Here is a 14,410-nt window from a genome sequence, read left to right on the forward strand (position 1 = left end):
ACAGGAAGAAAGAGGAAGACTTAGAAGACAAAGGGTGATATACTGAGGGAAAGAGACGTCGGGCTAAAGACTGGTGGGGAGAGGGCGCAGAGACAGACACAGACACACACACACACACACACACACACACACGTGGTGGGGAGAGACAGACAGACAGGGAGACAGAGACAGATTCTGAGACTACCACGTTGGGAGAAAGACCAAGAGGGATAAGAAGCAAACTCGGAAGTCTAAAGTGAGGGAGTTCTGGGTTGAAAACATTAGGGACCAAGACCCTTCCCTCTGACCCCAGTCGCAGGGTCACTTCCCTAAGCCCAAACAACCCAAATTAGTCAACACTCCAGGGTCCCCAAGGGCTGCCACTGAGAACGCCTCCTAGAGCCCGCTGCCTACAGCCGGCACTGCCACACGCGGCGTCGAGGATCGCCCAGCGCAGAGCAGGCTGGCACTGCGCTCCCGATCCAACGCCCCCGCTCCCGCCGGGCTGGACCGGGGAGAGGCCCACGATCGCCGAACCGCCCCCGCCACGGGCGGATAGGAAGCTAAGAGGCGCTGTCCCTCAGAGAATCGCATCACTTTGACCCGGCCGTTGGTGAGACCGGGGCAGGATGCTCCGGTCGCGAGAGCCCGAGGAGGAGGAAAAGGGGAAGGCTGCCGGCCGGCTCGGGACGCCGGTAAAGGCCGGCCGGAGAGGGACTTCCAGAGCTCTGTGCGAGCGGAAAGCCGGGACTTCGACCAGCAGCCCGGGCAGCCGGGCACGCACGTCGGCCAGGAGGGCGCGGGAGCAGCGCTGAGCCCACTATGCGCGCGACCCAGACCGCGGGGCCGGTCTACACCGCCGCGTGGGTCACGTGGCCCGGGCGGGTCCGCCGCTGTGGGGCAGGGGGGACCCGGGGGTGCGAGGGGCGGGGGGCGGCGAGCGCGCACCCGCCAGGCTCGCTCCCTGCGCTCTGCGCTGGCCCCTGGGCGCGGGAGCCGCCCCGGCCCCCCCCGCGCTCTGCCCGCCGCGGGGCGCGCGCCCTCTATATAGCGCGCCCCTGCCCGGTCCGCGCCAGGGCCGCCTGCCACGGAGTGGGCACCGCGCCGCGCGCAGAGCCCCGCAGGACAGACGCCCGCCGCTGCCGGCGCCGCCCCGACGGCCGCTCCGAGACGCTGCCGCTGCCACCCGGCCCCCAAGGCCACCATGAAGAAGGAGGTGTGCTCCCTTGCCTTCTTCAAGGCCGTGTTTGCAGAGTTCCTGGCCACCCTCATCTTCGTCTTCTTTGGCCTGGGCTCGGCACTCAAGTGGCCCTCGGCGCTGCCCACCATCCTGCAGATCTCCATAGCCTTCGGCCTGGCCATAGGTACCTTGGCCCAAGCTCTGGGACCTGTGAGTGGTGGCCACATCAATCCGGCCATTACGTTGGCCCTCTTAATAGGCAACCAGATCTCGCTGCTCCGAGCCGTCTTCTACGTGGCAGCCCAGCTGGTGGGCGCCATTGCTGGGGCAGGCATCTTGTACTGGTTTGGCGCCAGTCAATGCCCGGGTAACCTGGCCGTCAATTCGGTGAGTGTCCACCAGGACTGCGGAGGGATGGGCAGGAACCCTGGGGACATTTCAGACCAGACCCTCCATGCTCCTCCATCTTGAGAATGGGTACAACCAAACACCAGTGCACAACTTTGCCAGTAAGAACAGGCTGACCAACCTCCTGGCCAACCTCGGTGCTCCTGAGTCCTGGCTTCTCTTCACATTCTACCTCATCTACCTACCCCTCTCCTCTTACGCTGCTCTTCCTGGCCTAACTCCCCGTCGCCTCAGAAACGTCCCTTCCATTTCTCATCTCGCCTGTGAGTTCTTTCTTGTGCTCCCCTTGGTGGTGTAGTTTTAACGGACCCACCAGAGAGCAATGGATACTGATCAATCGTGGTCTGGAGCAACCGGGATCTCCCCGGGCTTCCAGTTTATTACCCATTACATGGAGGTGGTCAGACCACAGCTAGTGTCATGGAGATTGCACTTAGAAGCCATGATGTGACGCACCCCCAATACTGGCTCCCCCTTTTGTAACCCCTACTCCTGCCCCCCCCGCGCTGTCTCCCCATTTTTGCAGCCCTAGATTCAGCCCCCTGTCCCATGTGAACTGGGCTCATTAATCAAACACAGAGGAGGATTTTCTCGGCCATTGTCAAGCTGTGAGTCAGACACACTGGAGAGACGGGTTTGAAGTTGGCACCAGCAACGGGTCAGGCATGGATAGGAGGCCAGGGGCTGTTTGCAGTAGGCAAACTGGGCAGCTGCCCACAGGAGGGAGGATGAATGCCAGCTCATGGGGGCTGGGGATTGGGCACAGCCGTTGACATGATGGCACCCAGGAAAACTCGCTGACACCCTACCCTCTGGCTACGGGCCCGAGCTTCAAGCTTGCGAACACTCAAGTGCAGTTTCTCCAAGGAATAGCCTGTCTGGGTCATGCACAGGACTTAGCTTCCAAGAGCTCAGGCTCTAGGTGTCCTTGAAGACCAGAGCCTTGCTCAGCTACCCCTGTCACGGAGCCTGAAGGCAGCAGGATCCTAACCCAGCTCTTCCTTGCAGCTCAGCAACAACACCACACCAGGCAAGGCCATGGTGGTGGAGTTGATCCTGACCTTCCAGCTGGCCCTCTGCATCTTCTCCTCCACGGACTCCCGCCGCACCAGCCCAGTGGGCTCCCCAGCCTTATCCATTGGCTTGTCGGTCACACTGGGCCATCTTGTGGGGGTGAGTAGTGCTGACACAAGCTGGGGTATCATGGAGATGAACAGTGGAACCCCAGAACACCAGCTCCTCCAGATTGATAAGACCCAGCAGAGTCTAAGACCTGGTCTTGCATGTCTAGGCTGTAGCCTTAATTGACCCTAGGTTTGATGTTGCCCCCTCCCCCAAATAACACCTGTCTGGAGAAACTGAATAAGTGGAAAGGAGGGTGAGCAGAGACTCAGGCCGAAGCAGAGGCTGAGAGAACAAGAGGATGTGTGGTTTGAGGGGGGGCGGGGGCAGCTGGGTTACATGGACAGAATCAACACCCTAGGAACTGAGAAACCTGGGTTTGAGTTGTGGCTGGTGCCTGCACTGTGACCCTGAGAAAGCCAGAATTCTGTGGGAGTGGAAGGGATGGCACCCTCCTCACTGTGCCCCCCCTCCCCCCCATCTACCCAGATCTACTTCACCGGCTGTTCCATGAACCCAGCCCGATCTTTCGGCCCTGCGGTGGTCATGAATCGGTTCAGCCCCTCTCACTGGGTGAGTGTGGGCCTTCCCCTGGCTCCTGGCTGGGCTGTTTGGCAGCACACTGAACTGAAAGTCCAGAAGTGACTGGACTTTTTGGATGTTGTCAGCCCAGATCTTGGGGGTTGAACAGAGAAGAGAACACAGAAGGGGCTGACATGCAGCCAGAGAAGCGTGGGGTGAAATCAATACATCTTTAGAAGTGTATGGGGGAGGGGGGTCTGTGTTCATCTGAGGATTTTATCTGCCCCTCCCTGTATCTGTTCTCTGATGTTGTAGTTATCTGTCCCTGTGGAGATATTGAGGCTTGTTCTTCTGGGACTGTACCATGAACAGTGTCTCCTTGTGTCAGCTGAGCTTGAAGCTCTAAAGTAGAGACTTGCTGGGCTCTCTGCACTCTGGAAGACACACGTATTGGAGACTTTGTCTGTCTCCTCAGAAGTCTCACTTGCCTCTCTTTGGGGTGGGATTTGGAATCCTGTCTCTCCTGGGCTCTGCCTGCCTCCTTGGAGGGTCTGTAATCCATGACATTGTCATTAAGGACTGGCTAACAGTTATACTTTCCCTCTTAGAGGCCTGGAAATCTATGAGTCCATTTCCTTTCCTAGTCCATGGGGTGGGGAAGACCATGGTCCCTGAGTCCTGGGACTCACCTCTGATCTAACCCTGTCCTCACAGGTCTTCTGGGTAGGACCCATTTTGGGGGCCATCCTGGCTGCAATTCTCTACTTCTACTTGCTGTTCCCCTCCTCCCTGAGCCTCCACGACCGTGTGGCTGTCGTCAAAGGCACATATGAACCCGAGGAGGACTGGGAAGACCATCGAGAGGAGCGGAAGAAGACCATCGAGCTGACGGCACACTGACCGGCACCGGGCAGGGGCCAGTCCCTCAGCCCCTGGACCGCTGGAGAAAAGGAAGACAACGAGTTTGAAGCACCTCTCCCCAGCATCCTCTTGGCTGGGGAAGAGGCATTGGATCCCCATGCTACAACAGGGATGGGAGCAGAAGCCCATGATGGGACACTCGGGTGTAAGCCAGGGGCTGGAGTCTGACAGGGACAGGGCCTCTTTGGAATTAGGCAGACTGTCTGCCACAGCTCAGACCTCAGAGATTGTGAACGAAGTGCCAAGCTCACAGGCGGTCCAGGACCACAACAGAAAGGGGTGACAGCCCTGCTTCTCTTTCCCAACCCAGTATCTCAAGTGCCAAAGCCAGCCCCCAGGTGGACAGAGGGGACATCCCCCAGAGCTCTTCGGGAGAAGGACAGATGGTTCGTCAAGTGCCATCTTATTTATTTCTGGTCAAGGATGGGGGCGGGGCACTGCTGGTATTTGGGTTGGGCGTTTCCCAATAAACCTTGGATCTCCATATTGTGCCTTCATCTCCCTCCAGAAGCCTCCAGCCACATTTCCTACTTGTGATCCCGCACCTTCAAGCATGCTCACTAGAGACTACAAAGAAAACCAGGAGACAAGTCCCCAGAAAAGAAGGGAAGCTGAGGCCTGGGGAGGCTGAGAGGACCAGAGAGCTGGAGGGAGGGGAGATCAAATGTAGAGACAGAAGGATACAGAAACTGCACAAGAGACCAGGAGAGGGCTAAGGGCTAAGAACAGGCTCCACGTCCAAGTCACCTGTCCCTCCCAACCATCCCTTCAGCTATGTCAAGTCCGCCACTTGAGGAGGTCCCAAGTGTGCCAGGTAGAGTGGAGAAGTGAACCAGCCACAGCTTCTTGGGATTCCAAAGGGATGACCAGCCAGGCTCAGTCCTGAGAGTCCCCACCTGGAGCTTCCTTTTCCGGGTCTCTGGATGCTTCCAAAAGGCAGTGTGCTGGGAGCCCATGCTCAGACGCTCACAAAAGCATCTCCCTACCCAGCTCATTCCCAGGTCACCTTTGCCCTTTGGGGGTTGGGAGTGGTCCATCACACCCTCCTCCCCTCCTGTCCTGTCCTTGCCTGCTTGTCCAGTTGCCGCCAACACTCAGGAGAAGGGACCAGATGAGGTAAGACTAAGATGCTTGGTGCCAACTGCCTCACTGTGAGAAACAGGGTAAAGACACAGGGCTACTAAGTCCCAGAGTCACGGTTAAGGAGCCCAGAGCGGAAAGCGGCCACTGGCACCCAAATCTTTTTTCACTTGTATGTTTTGCAAGACAAGGGTTCTCTGTGTAATCCTGTCCTGGAACTTGCTCTGTAGACCAGGCTGGCCTTAAACTCAGAGATCTGCCTGCTGTTGCTTCTCAAGTGCTGGGACTAAAGGCCGAGCCACTGACCAGCCCCCACATCTAAGTCTTGCTGCAACTGGAGTGATGGACACTTATGTTGGTATATATTTACCTGACACATGGGTTGCCTTGAGGAGAAAATGAGACAGTGGCAGGGGGTTAGACACTAGTAAGGACAGCCCCTCTGAGAGCTGGGTGAGCAATGAGGTCTGCTCTCCAAACACTGCCTGAGTCTACTGCCAGCTGGGAAGCGGCACCACTCAGCCCTCCTTCAAAACATCCCAAGGTAGAAAGGCTGAGGAAACGCTGGACCCAAGCCTACCTGCCCCATAGGCTTCCTTGGAAAAATCAAGCAAGATGGGGGTAGGGAAGAAACCTGCCGCCGGGCGGTGGTGGCACACGCCTTTAATCCCAGCACTTGGGAGGCAGAGGCAGGCAGATTTCTGAGTTCGAGGCCAGCCTGGTCTACAGAGTGAGTCCAGGACAACCAGGGCTACACAGAGAAACCCTGTCTCGAAACACAAACACAAACAAACAAAAAACAAAAACAAAAACAAAAAAAAAGAAAAAAGAAGAAAAGAAAAGAAAAAAAGAAAAGAAACCTGCCCTGCCCTGCCGGCTGTAAAAAGCCAGGTCTAGCCAGCAGGGGGCAGACTCGTCCACCAAATCCATGCTCGACATTTGTCTGGGACTGGCTCTAGCTGGGCAAGGATGGGGCTGTTAAGAACACAAGGGAGTCTCTTAAGGGCTTAGGTTCCCAAGGGCACCAGGGAGCAACCTCTCACCAGCACCCTCACCTCACTACCCAGAAGAAGGCTCAGAAGAGAACAAAGTCTCATTCCAGCTTTCAGACAACTCTGATTTGCATAGCCCACTCTAATGGACCCCCAAGGGATGTGTGACAGGGTGCACAGGGGACCTACAAGAGACAGGTCCTCAGCAGGGGTGGGGTATCTAGCCAGAGGGAGTTACCGTCAAGTCTGCAGCTTTCTGCAGGTGACATCTTCCTTGATGTTTGGGTGAGGATCCAACCAGGGCTTAGGGCTGGTAGGGTGCTGTGGTTGGGCTGTTTGGCCAGCAGGGGGCACTGCGAACCTGCATGTAATGGTTCATGGCCTGACAAAGGCCCATGCCATCACACACTTACACAAACACTAATCCTGCACGCCTCTGGGGCTCCAATCCGTGGCACTGGCTGTCAGCTGTGCTTAGGAAGATTATATCTTCCCTGTGTGTTCCCCTTCTCTCAGCAAGGGCATGATCATTCCAGGTGCGCAGAGCCACGGTCCTGGTGCCCCCAGCCCCCCACCCCCACCACTCACTCTCAAAGAGCCAGGCAAGGTGTTCTCCAGCACACCTGTGTGAAGCCATACCCAGGCACACGTGCTTAGTCAGCTCTCTGAGACACTTCTCTGGCTGAAGATGGGAGTGTAGGGAGAACTCAGACTCTCCATTTAAAGGCTGTCCCTCCTCCACAATCTACGCCTCCCTCCAGAAGCTAGCTGCCAGTTTCCATCAGGGCTGGTCGGACAAGACACTGAGATAGATGGGAGAGGGGGAGAGCTAGACGTGGGTAGTGGTGGGTAGAAGGGGGCTGGTTAGATGGTTGGGCTGGAGAAAGGATTTGGGGGAGGATCTGATCTCTGCTCAGCCCCCTCCCTGGTCAACAGTGAATGAGAGAATCTATCCGACCTAGCAGCCTGCCAGTGTTTGGTCGGAGTCAGGGAGGTAGTGAGAAGCTGTCTGAGCCCCTTCCTTCCCTTTGCTCTGTCTTTCAGGCCTCACCTCCCCAGGCTGAGAAGGCTTCAGTGGAGGGTACACACAGAAGGAGCAGCAGGCAGCAGGGGTGGGGCTGGGACAAAAGGCTTCTGAGCTCTGAGCTTGGCACTAGAGTCAGGACCGTCTGGGCCCAGGAAGGTGCTGGTCGGGGCAGGAAAAACAGGAACTAGGTGATGCCTGCCTGCCCGTAGGGCTAAAAGACCTTGTCCCAGGCTAAGCAGGATCCAAGGAGGCTCTGTCCTATGTGATCTTGAAAGAAGCCGTCGCTGTGCTTAGAGCCTTTTGCCTCTGAAACCAGAGCAGGACTGCAGGTAGTACTTGGCCCTGACCTGCCACAGAGGTCAAGACCCCTCCCCTTCCGCTAATATTCACTGCTGTGTCCTGGAGGTGAACCTGGTAGCATTTCTGACTAGAGGCACTTTCCAGGTGTCTGTTGCTGCTTCTTCCAACTCGTGGGGACAGAAGAAACAATACCTGTTTTACCACCGAAGTGCTGAGATTACAGAAGCCAAGCAGTGGGTGAAGGGCGCGGTACACATGGCCACAGTCAACGTGCTCCTGTTTGTCTAACTCAAGCTTTCCACACAGGCACCACTGCTGCTGGAACATGTCCCAAGCCAGGCTAGGGGACTGTGGTAAATGCCCTTCCTTCTACTGGGCCCGACCCAGGTGAGGGCTGGGAAGCAGACCTTTGAGGTAGGCTGAGGGTGCCCCTCAGATGCCCTCATCTGTTACTCAAGTCTACTTTCTCTATGTAGTTCACTCTGATTCTGCTGGGGGTGGGAGGGAACACAAGGCTTCAAAGGGGGAACTGCACTTGAGAACTGTCCTGAAGAAGACATAGGAGAAATGGGCCCTTCCTGTGTGGGGGGCCTCAAAAGCTCATTTAGAGACACTGTGAGTGTTTGACCCTTGGTAGTAAACAGGTCAGGGTGGAGATTCAGGCAGGAGGAAATGATCTCTCCTGGCAGGTTGGACATAGATGTTCAGACTTGAACTTGAGGTAATGGGGGAGCCTGAAGCTCTGGTGGGCAGCGGGTGATGTGACCAGTGTGGCATTTTGGAAGGATCTCTGACAGAAGAGAAAGGCTACCTCTGTTTAGCACCATGGGCCCCTGGGTAGGGTACGAGCGACAGTTAAGCTGTCAGATGGGAGAAGGCTTGCTGATCACCTGGCTTTCTGCATAAGAGGGGAGGAACTCGGGGGAGCAAGGAGTTTGGGCAGAGTGCAGAAGTTTGAAGGGTGGGGAGACAGGCAGGGGGATGGCTCAGTGAGAGACATCTGCACCAAGCCTGACGGAAGACTTGAGTTCAATCCCTAGGATCCACATGGTAGAAGGAGAGAACTGACCCCTAAAAGCTGTCCTCTGAAACTAGATGTGCACATACTCATATACACACAATAAAATGAAAACTTAAATAATAATTTTTAAGAATGGAGAGAGTGGCCGGGTGGTGGTGACACATCCATTAGTCCCAGCACTTGGGAGGCAGAGGCAGGCAGATCTCTGAGTTCAAGACCAACCTGGTCTACCGAGTGAGTAACAGGACAGCCAGGGCTACATAGAGAGACCCTGTCTCAAAAAACAAACAAATAACAAAAAGGGGAGAGAATCATCTGGGGCCAGCAGAACAGTGGAAAGATTACTTTGTCTCCTGATGAGGCCAGGGAAGGCTTGGCATGCCTGGCCCCAGCAGATTCAGCCGGGGGTTGGGGGGGTGGGGAAAGATGTATTTATTGTCCAGCATAAAAGAGTCTGGAACTGACTCTAATCTGATATGTCCCACCAATCCTGATTATCCAGCATTATATCAGTAAGAAGCTGGGGAGGTGGGAATGGCAGACACAGAGACCTCCCAATACGGCTGTGCCTGCCCTGCGTCCAGTCCCACCAGCTGGGCCTGGCAACACAGACCGGGCAGAGAGGTGTGGACAAGAATGAGAATGGGCAACGGAGGGGAAGAGGGGGGCAGCGGGGCACTGGCAAGAGCATGCTGTACCCAGTAAGAAACCAAGGGTTCCTCTGAGGAGAGGAAGGGGAATCCAGGACAGAGTGGGAGAGGGAGGGGTCTGACTGGGACTCGGATGGGGGACAGGAACAGTAGAGCCTGTGGTCCAGAAATGGATATTTCCCTTGAAGATGTCAGAGTGTTCAGTCCTATGAGGGGGCAGGAGGGCAGCCGTAGAAACAGCAGACAGGAATGAAACCAACCACACAGTCATCTGCTCTGTTACTGAGTCTCTCCTGTAGCCAGTCTCCGTGCAGGACACTATATATAGACAAAATGTGATTCCTCCCCCTGAGGGCTGATCACCTCGTTTGGGAGACATAGTATCACCGTGGCGGGATGTGTTGACTTGTATTTGTAATAGGTATGGCGACAACACACAGAGATGTCCTTAGGACAGAGCAGGTAGCACTGAAGCTGTCCTCAAGGATGGGTTAGGAGGTCCAGGAAAAGAGTATAAAGGCTCTCCATGAAGAAGGGTGTGTGTGGGAGATGGCAGGATGCTCATCTCAGGATGTCAGGGGACAAAGGAAGAAGGTCAAGGGAGGCAGGAGGAATGGGACCCCACAGGACCTTGTCCTTCTGCCTCAGACCTCCAAGGAGGGTGGCTCAGCCTAGCAGAGACTGCAGCAGGGTGGCAGCCGGCTGAGTGCTGCATTTTTTAACATCATTCAGATTGCAGCATAGAGAACTGACTAGGGCAAAGTGGGGGCGGACAGGCTAAGGGCTGCAAGGTGTCAGGAGGAGGGCACAGCCTGGACCACAGGGATTCAAAACCAGCAGGGTTAGACGTCTTCGTAGGAAAAGGGGGTCAAGGACGCTTCTTAGATGCCACCAATTGCACTGGAGAGAAGCGTGGGAGACAGGGAGGGTTACATTTGAGACACAGACTCTGTTTGAGAAGCCTGCAGTTAACCAGGTGCAGCCAGGGTTAGGGCAGGATGCAGGTATTGCTTGGGAGTACCACAGTACCACGCCTCTGAGAAAACTGCATCTTCTACGGCTGGGGGCAAAGGCATGGGTGACACTTCAGGATGGACACAGCCATGTAAGTAGATAAAAGACATATAAGTAGATAATCCATCTGATCTAATAAATCACGGGGTGGGGGGTGCTCTGAGAGCAAGGCCTGTGGGAGGCAGAGAGGCAGGAAGTGGGGGAAAGAACACAGGGGATCCCCACTGGAGGACGGTAGAGCTGTTCAGGGCCACATGCTGCAGCTGTCACAGTTTGAGCGTCCGTGTGACAAGCCCCAGCTCTGTGTTCCTTTCCACACAGCCAGGACCACATCCTCAATCAAGTTGACCGCTCGTAACTGCCGCCTGCAAGCGATGTTTTAGAGCGAATGGTAGAAAGAACTAATTTCACACCTATGCTTATGGGGCACAGAATATACCCCACCTATTTAGACAGAGAGGCTAGGCAGTTAGGACACAGGAGCCCCTGAAGCAGGCCTTGACTTCGGCTTCTCAGTGATCTTGCTGTGTCTAAGCTGACGTTAGGGATCTGACTTCTACTCCCTAAGTCCCGAGCTCCCAGGCTAGACATTTTTGGCACCCAGTTCTAGGATGTTCCAGCTCAGTGCCCAGCTCAGACTTACTGACCTGGCCCCCTCATGTCAGGTGAGCTCAAGCTGGAGCAGACACGTGAACACTCTGGACCTCCCACCCCCAGACGCGCACAATACCATCAGCAGGGTCTCCGTCAGTTTGAGCAGCTTGCTCCTCAGGCTAGCAGTGTGCTGGAGGCACCTTAGCTGGGCTGGTGAGGCTGCCACAGAAAACGAGGCCAGTAGAGTAGGGGAGGGGTCAAGAGACCTGAGGGGAACAGAGAGAATCAGGGAGGAGAAGAAGAAGCAGACCTGCAGGCAAGCAGGTGACAAGACATGGAGACAGGGCTGTGTAACAGAGCTTACCTGCTGGTTGGCGGGCTTTGGACCGCCATCAGCAAGGCTCTTTTTGCTGAGTTCCTGGCCACAGGGCTGTACGTTTTCTTTGGTGTGGGCTCCGTCCTGCCCTGGCCTGTGGCACTTCCTTCTGTACTGCAGATTGCCATCACCTTCAACCTGGCCACAGCCACAGCTGTGCAGATCTCCTGGAAGACCAGCGGGGCCCACGCCAACCCTGCTGTGACTCTGGCCTACCTCGTGGGATCTCATATCTCTCTGCCTCGGGCTATGGCGTACATAGCTGCTCAGCTGGCCGGGGCCACAGTCGGGGCTGCTCTTCTTTATGGGGTAACTCCAGGAGGTGTCCGAGAGACCCTTGGGGTCAACGTGGTAGGTGCAAAGAGGCCCAGGCATGTAGCTAATGATAGGGTACCTGAGGGAGTCAGGTGGTCGAGGTGGGAGGCCAGACAGGAGGAAACAATGTAACTGTGCACCTAGAGCTGCTCGGAGCAGGTCCCGGGGTTCTAGAGGAATGGACTTAAGCATTCACCTAAGCGGAACAGAAATAGCAACACAGTGTGATAAACAGATGGGACGGAGAGAGGCTGTACGAAGAGGAGGGAATCAGAAGGACTGGACAACTGAGAGCTGGCAGAACAGAGCCAAAAAGAGCTGGGCTTGAGAAAGGGAGAGGGCCCCCTTAACTGGCCTCGTACTTTTTCTCTCCATCCTGCCGGCTTCCCAGTTTCCTAGGCTGCTTCACATCCCTAATCATCTCTTCTCCATCCATCTGCTCCTACCGCTACCCGCAGCCCCTCCGTTCTTTCCTCAAGCTTTCTCCTTTACTTTGGTGGCACCCCCTGAACACCGAGCTCACTCAATGGCAGAGTGGGAGATGTGCTAGGCACTTGCACGGGGAGCAGCATCCGGATGTGATGTGAGCCAGCTACACACTTCACAGGCTCCCTTAGATTCTGATGCGGTGTCAGCCCTGAGCAGAGGAGACTCGGAAAGACTAGGGAGTCTCACTGTCCTGTGCTCAGAGCCCAAGTCCACTCCGGTGCAATCCTCTCCAAAGGTCCACAACAGCACATCGACTGGCCAGGCGGTGGCCGTGGAGCTGGTTCTGACGCTGCAGCTGGTGCTCTGTGTTTTTGCTTCCACGGACAGACGGCAGACCATGGGTCCCCAGCTGCCATGATTGGGATCTCTGTGGCACTGGGCCACCTCATTGGGGTAAGGGTCAAAAGGGGACACCTCGCATGTGAGCATACTAGAGCGCTTCCTGAAGAACCCTAAGGCCCTAAATAAAGCTCCTCGTGTCTTGTGGTTGAAGGCATGCCCTCTAATATGGGGTGTGTGTGTGTGTGTGTGTGTGTGTGTGTGTGTGTGATCTGAGCCAGGACAGTGGGGAATGTCCTCCTCCAGGCTGCCTCAAACCTCTCATTCTTTGTCCTACACTTCCTTACCAGATCTACTTCACTGGCTGTTCCATGAACCCAGCTCGATCCTTCGGCCCTGCTGTCATTGTTGGGAAGTTCGCAGTCCATTGGGTGAGGTCCTCTACTGGTAACCTTGAGGGTGTGTGTGTGGTGGTGGTGGTGGTGGTGGGTTAGGCAGAACAAATAGAGATAGCAGGTTTTGCCATTAGGAAATCCACACAGAGTTGAATAAACCAGCTCCTACCCCCAGGCTATTTAAACCACCCAGGAGTGCAGATTTCCCTACGTTCAAAAAGCCAAGGTGAGCGTCCTGGCTTGCACTGAGTTTCAGCTCCAATAGCCTGCAGTATCCAGGGACTCACACAAAATGGGCCAGGGCAGAAACTGCAGCCTTGGCCAGGCTTCTTGTTCTGGCTGTTTCCTTCTTCACTTTCTCCAGCTGGACCAAATTTCAAACTTGAATAAAGAAAAGACAAACAGAAATAGACCACACAGAAGCACAGACAGAAACAGCAATACAGTCAGAGCTAAACCAGGAGAGGTGAGAGGAAGACGCAGGAGTGGTGAGGAGACTGGAGCCCAGCTTTAGCTTTGGCTGCACCCTCCAATGCCCGACTCCAGGGAAGTCAAGGTCCCCTCACCTTTGGGCTCATAGTTCTCAGGTCCTTGCCTTGTAGGCATTTGGTGAGTCTCTGGAGCTGGGTTGAGGAAGCCAGACGCCAGTCACTGCTGGGGAAGCAGGCAGTTTCTGAAAACTACCTTGTGCTCACTGCCTGCCTACGTCTCTCTCCTCAGATCTTCTGGTAGGACCGCTCACAGGGGCTGTCCTGGCTTCGCTGATCTACAACTTATCTTGTTCCCCGATACCAAGACTGTAGCCCAGCGACTGGCCATCCTTGTGGGTACCACAAAGGTGGACAAAGTGGTAAACGTAGAGCCCCAGAAGAAAGAATCACAGACAAACTCAGAGGACACAGAAGTGAGCGTGTGACAGCCTCTGGCCCCTTGGCTTCCAGGGCAGCTGCAGGTGGGGCAGCACGCCTTGTATGGCCCAGTTTGAGGTGTCCCTGGTGTGTGGGATCAGGAGATTTAGCCACATGTCCTAACAGTAGGTACCAATCTTTATCCCTGGCCATTCATTCTCCTCTCTTGACCTGTGTAGGCTGACCTTCCATTTGCAATGGCCCCCAACCCTGCCACCCCAGCGCTTGGCCTGGGAAATAGCTGAGCCTTAGGCACACCACCATGACTAGTTTTCCACACTGATAGAAAGAATCTGGAGGTAAATCCATCCATTAACTTTCCAAGGCCTTCCTTGCCTTCCCTTTTTTCTTCTCCCTTCATTCAGTGTTTAAATTTAAATTTCTCCATGTGACGCATTTCGTCTGGCCATTTTTACTCATGCTTTGGCTTTGTAGATCCCTCCCTGGATTCTCTCCCCAAACCTCCTGGCCACTCCCTGCTGGTCCTCACCTTACCCTCCCAAGGTCCTCCACTTCTGCTGTAATGTTGCTTTCGTGTTTACATGTTTTCTGTTGTCCCTCTCTCCCCAGTGCCCCCATTCCCTTCTGCCTAGTCACCCAGTCTACCCCAGTCCCCCGGCCCCTCTCCCTAGTCCCCCCCGTTTCCCCCACATGCCTTCTTCTCTCTCATGGCCTTTTCTGTTACCTAATGGCAAGAGCAAAGGGAGATAGAAATCACACAGCGGACCCAGTGGGCAACCTAGGCCTCTGAATCTCTGTCTTGGAGAAAGGGGAATTGGGGCTCAAGTATCCATTCTGCTTGGATTCTGAGAGGGAGCTTCAGAACCCCCAAACTTTC

General features: G+C 55.4%; 2 protein-coding genes across 2 annotated transcripts; both read left to right on the forward strand.

Moving 5' to 3' along the window:
* The first annotated feature begins 1,095 nt into the window (after window positions 1–1,095).
* Window positions 1,096–4,616, forward strand: LOC117701472 (aquaporin-5). Its single transcript, XM_034493147.2, has 4 exons — window positions 1,096–1,546; window positions 2,576–2,740; window positions 3,179–3,262; window positions 3,926–4,616. Exons 1-4 carry the CDS (start codon window positions 1,184–1,186, stop codon window positions 4,109–4,111), a joined length of 798 nt encoding a protein of 265 aa, XP_034349038.1. The 5' UTR covers window positions 1,096–1,183; the 3' UTR covers window positions 4,112–4,616.
* A 6,143-nt stretch (window positions 4,617–10,759) lies between these two features.
* LOC117701474 (aquaporin-6-like) lies at window positions 10,760–12,728 on the forward strand (the record flags this gene model as incomplete). Its single annotated transcript, XM_076928167.1, is given in 4 exon segments — window positions 10,760–11,537; window positions 12,226–12,325; window positions 12,328–12,383; window positions 12,620–12,728. Coding segments are annotated over 4 exon segments (658 nt in total), but the record flags the coding sequence as incomplete, so codon positions are not given.
* Between the last annotated feature and the right edge of the window lie 1,682 nt (window positions 12,729–14,410).

Source organism: Arvicanthis niloticus, unplaced genomic scaffold, assembly GCF_011762505.2.
Source record: "Arvicanthis niloticus isolate mArvNil1 unplaced genomic scaffold, mArvNil1.pat.X pat_scaffold_1128_arrow_ctg1, whole genome shotgun sequence".
Taxonomy (NCBI): domain Eukaryota; kingdom Metazoa; phylum Chordata; class Mammalia; order Rodentia; family Muridae; genus Arvicanthis; species Arvicanthis niloticus.

Excerpts from the sequence above, each read along its gene's own strand:
- LOC117701472 (XM_034493147.2), top strand. The coding sequence starts at position 1,184 with ATGAAGAAGGAGGTGTGCTCCCTTGCCTTCTTCAAGGCCGTGTTTGCA. Across the intron at positions 2,741-3,178 it reads CACTGGGCCATCTTGTGGGG|ATCTACTTCACCGGCTGTTC; the intron begins GTGAGTAGTGCT and ends CCATCTACCCAG. Across the intron at positions 3,263-3,925 it reads GGTTCAGCCCCTCTCACTGG|GTCTTCTGGGTAGGACCCAT; the intron begins GTGAGTGTGGGC and ends CTGTCCTCACAG.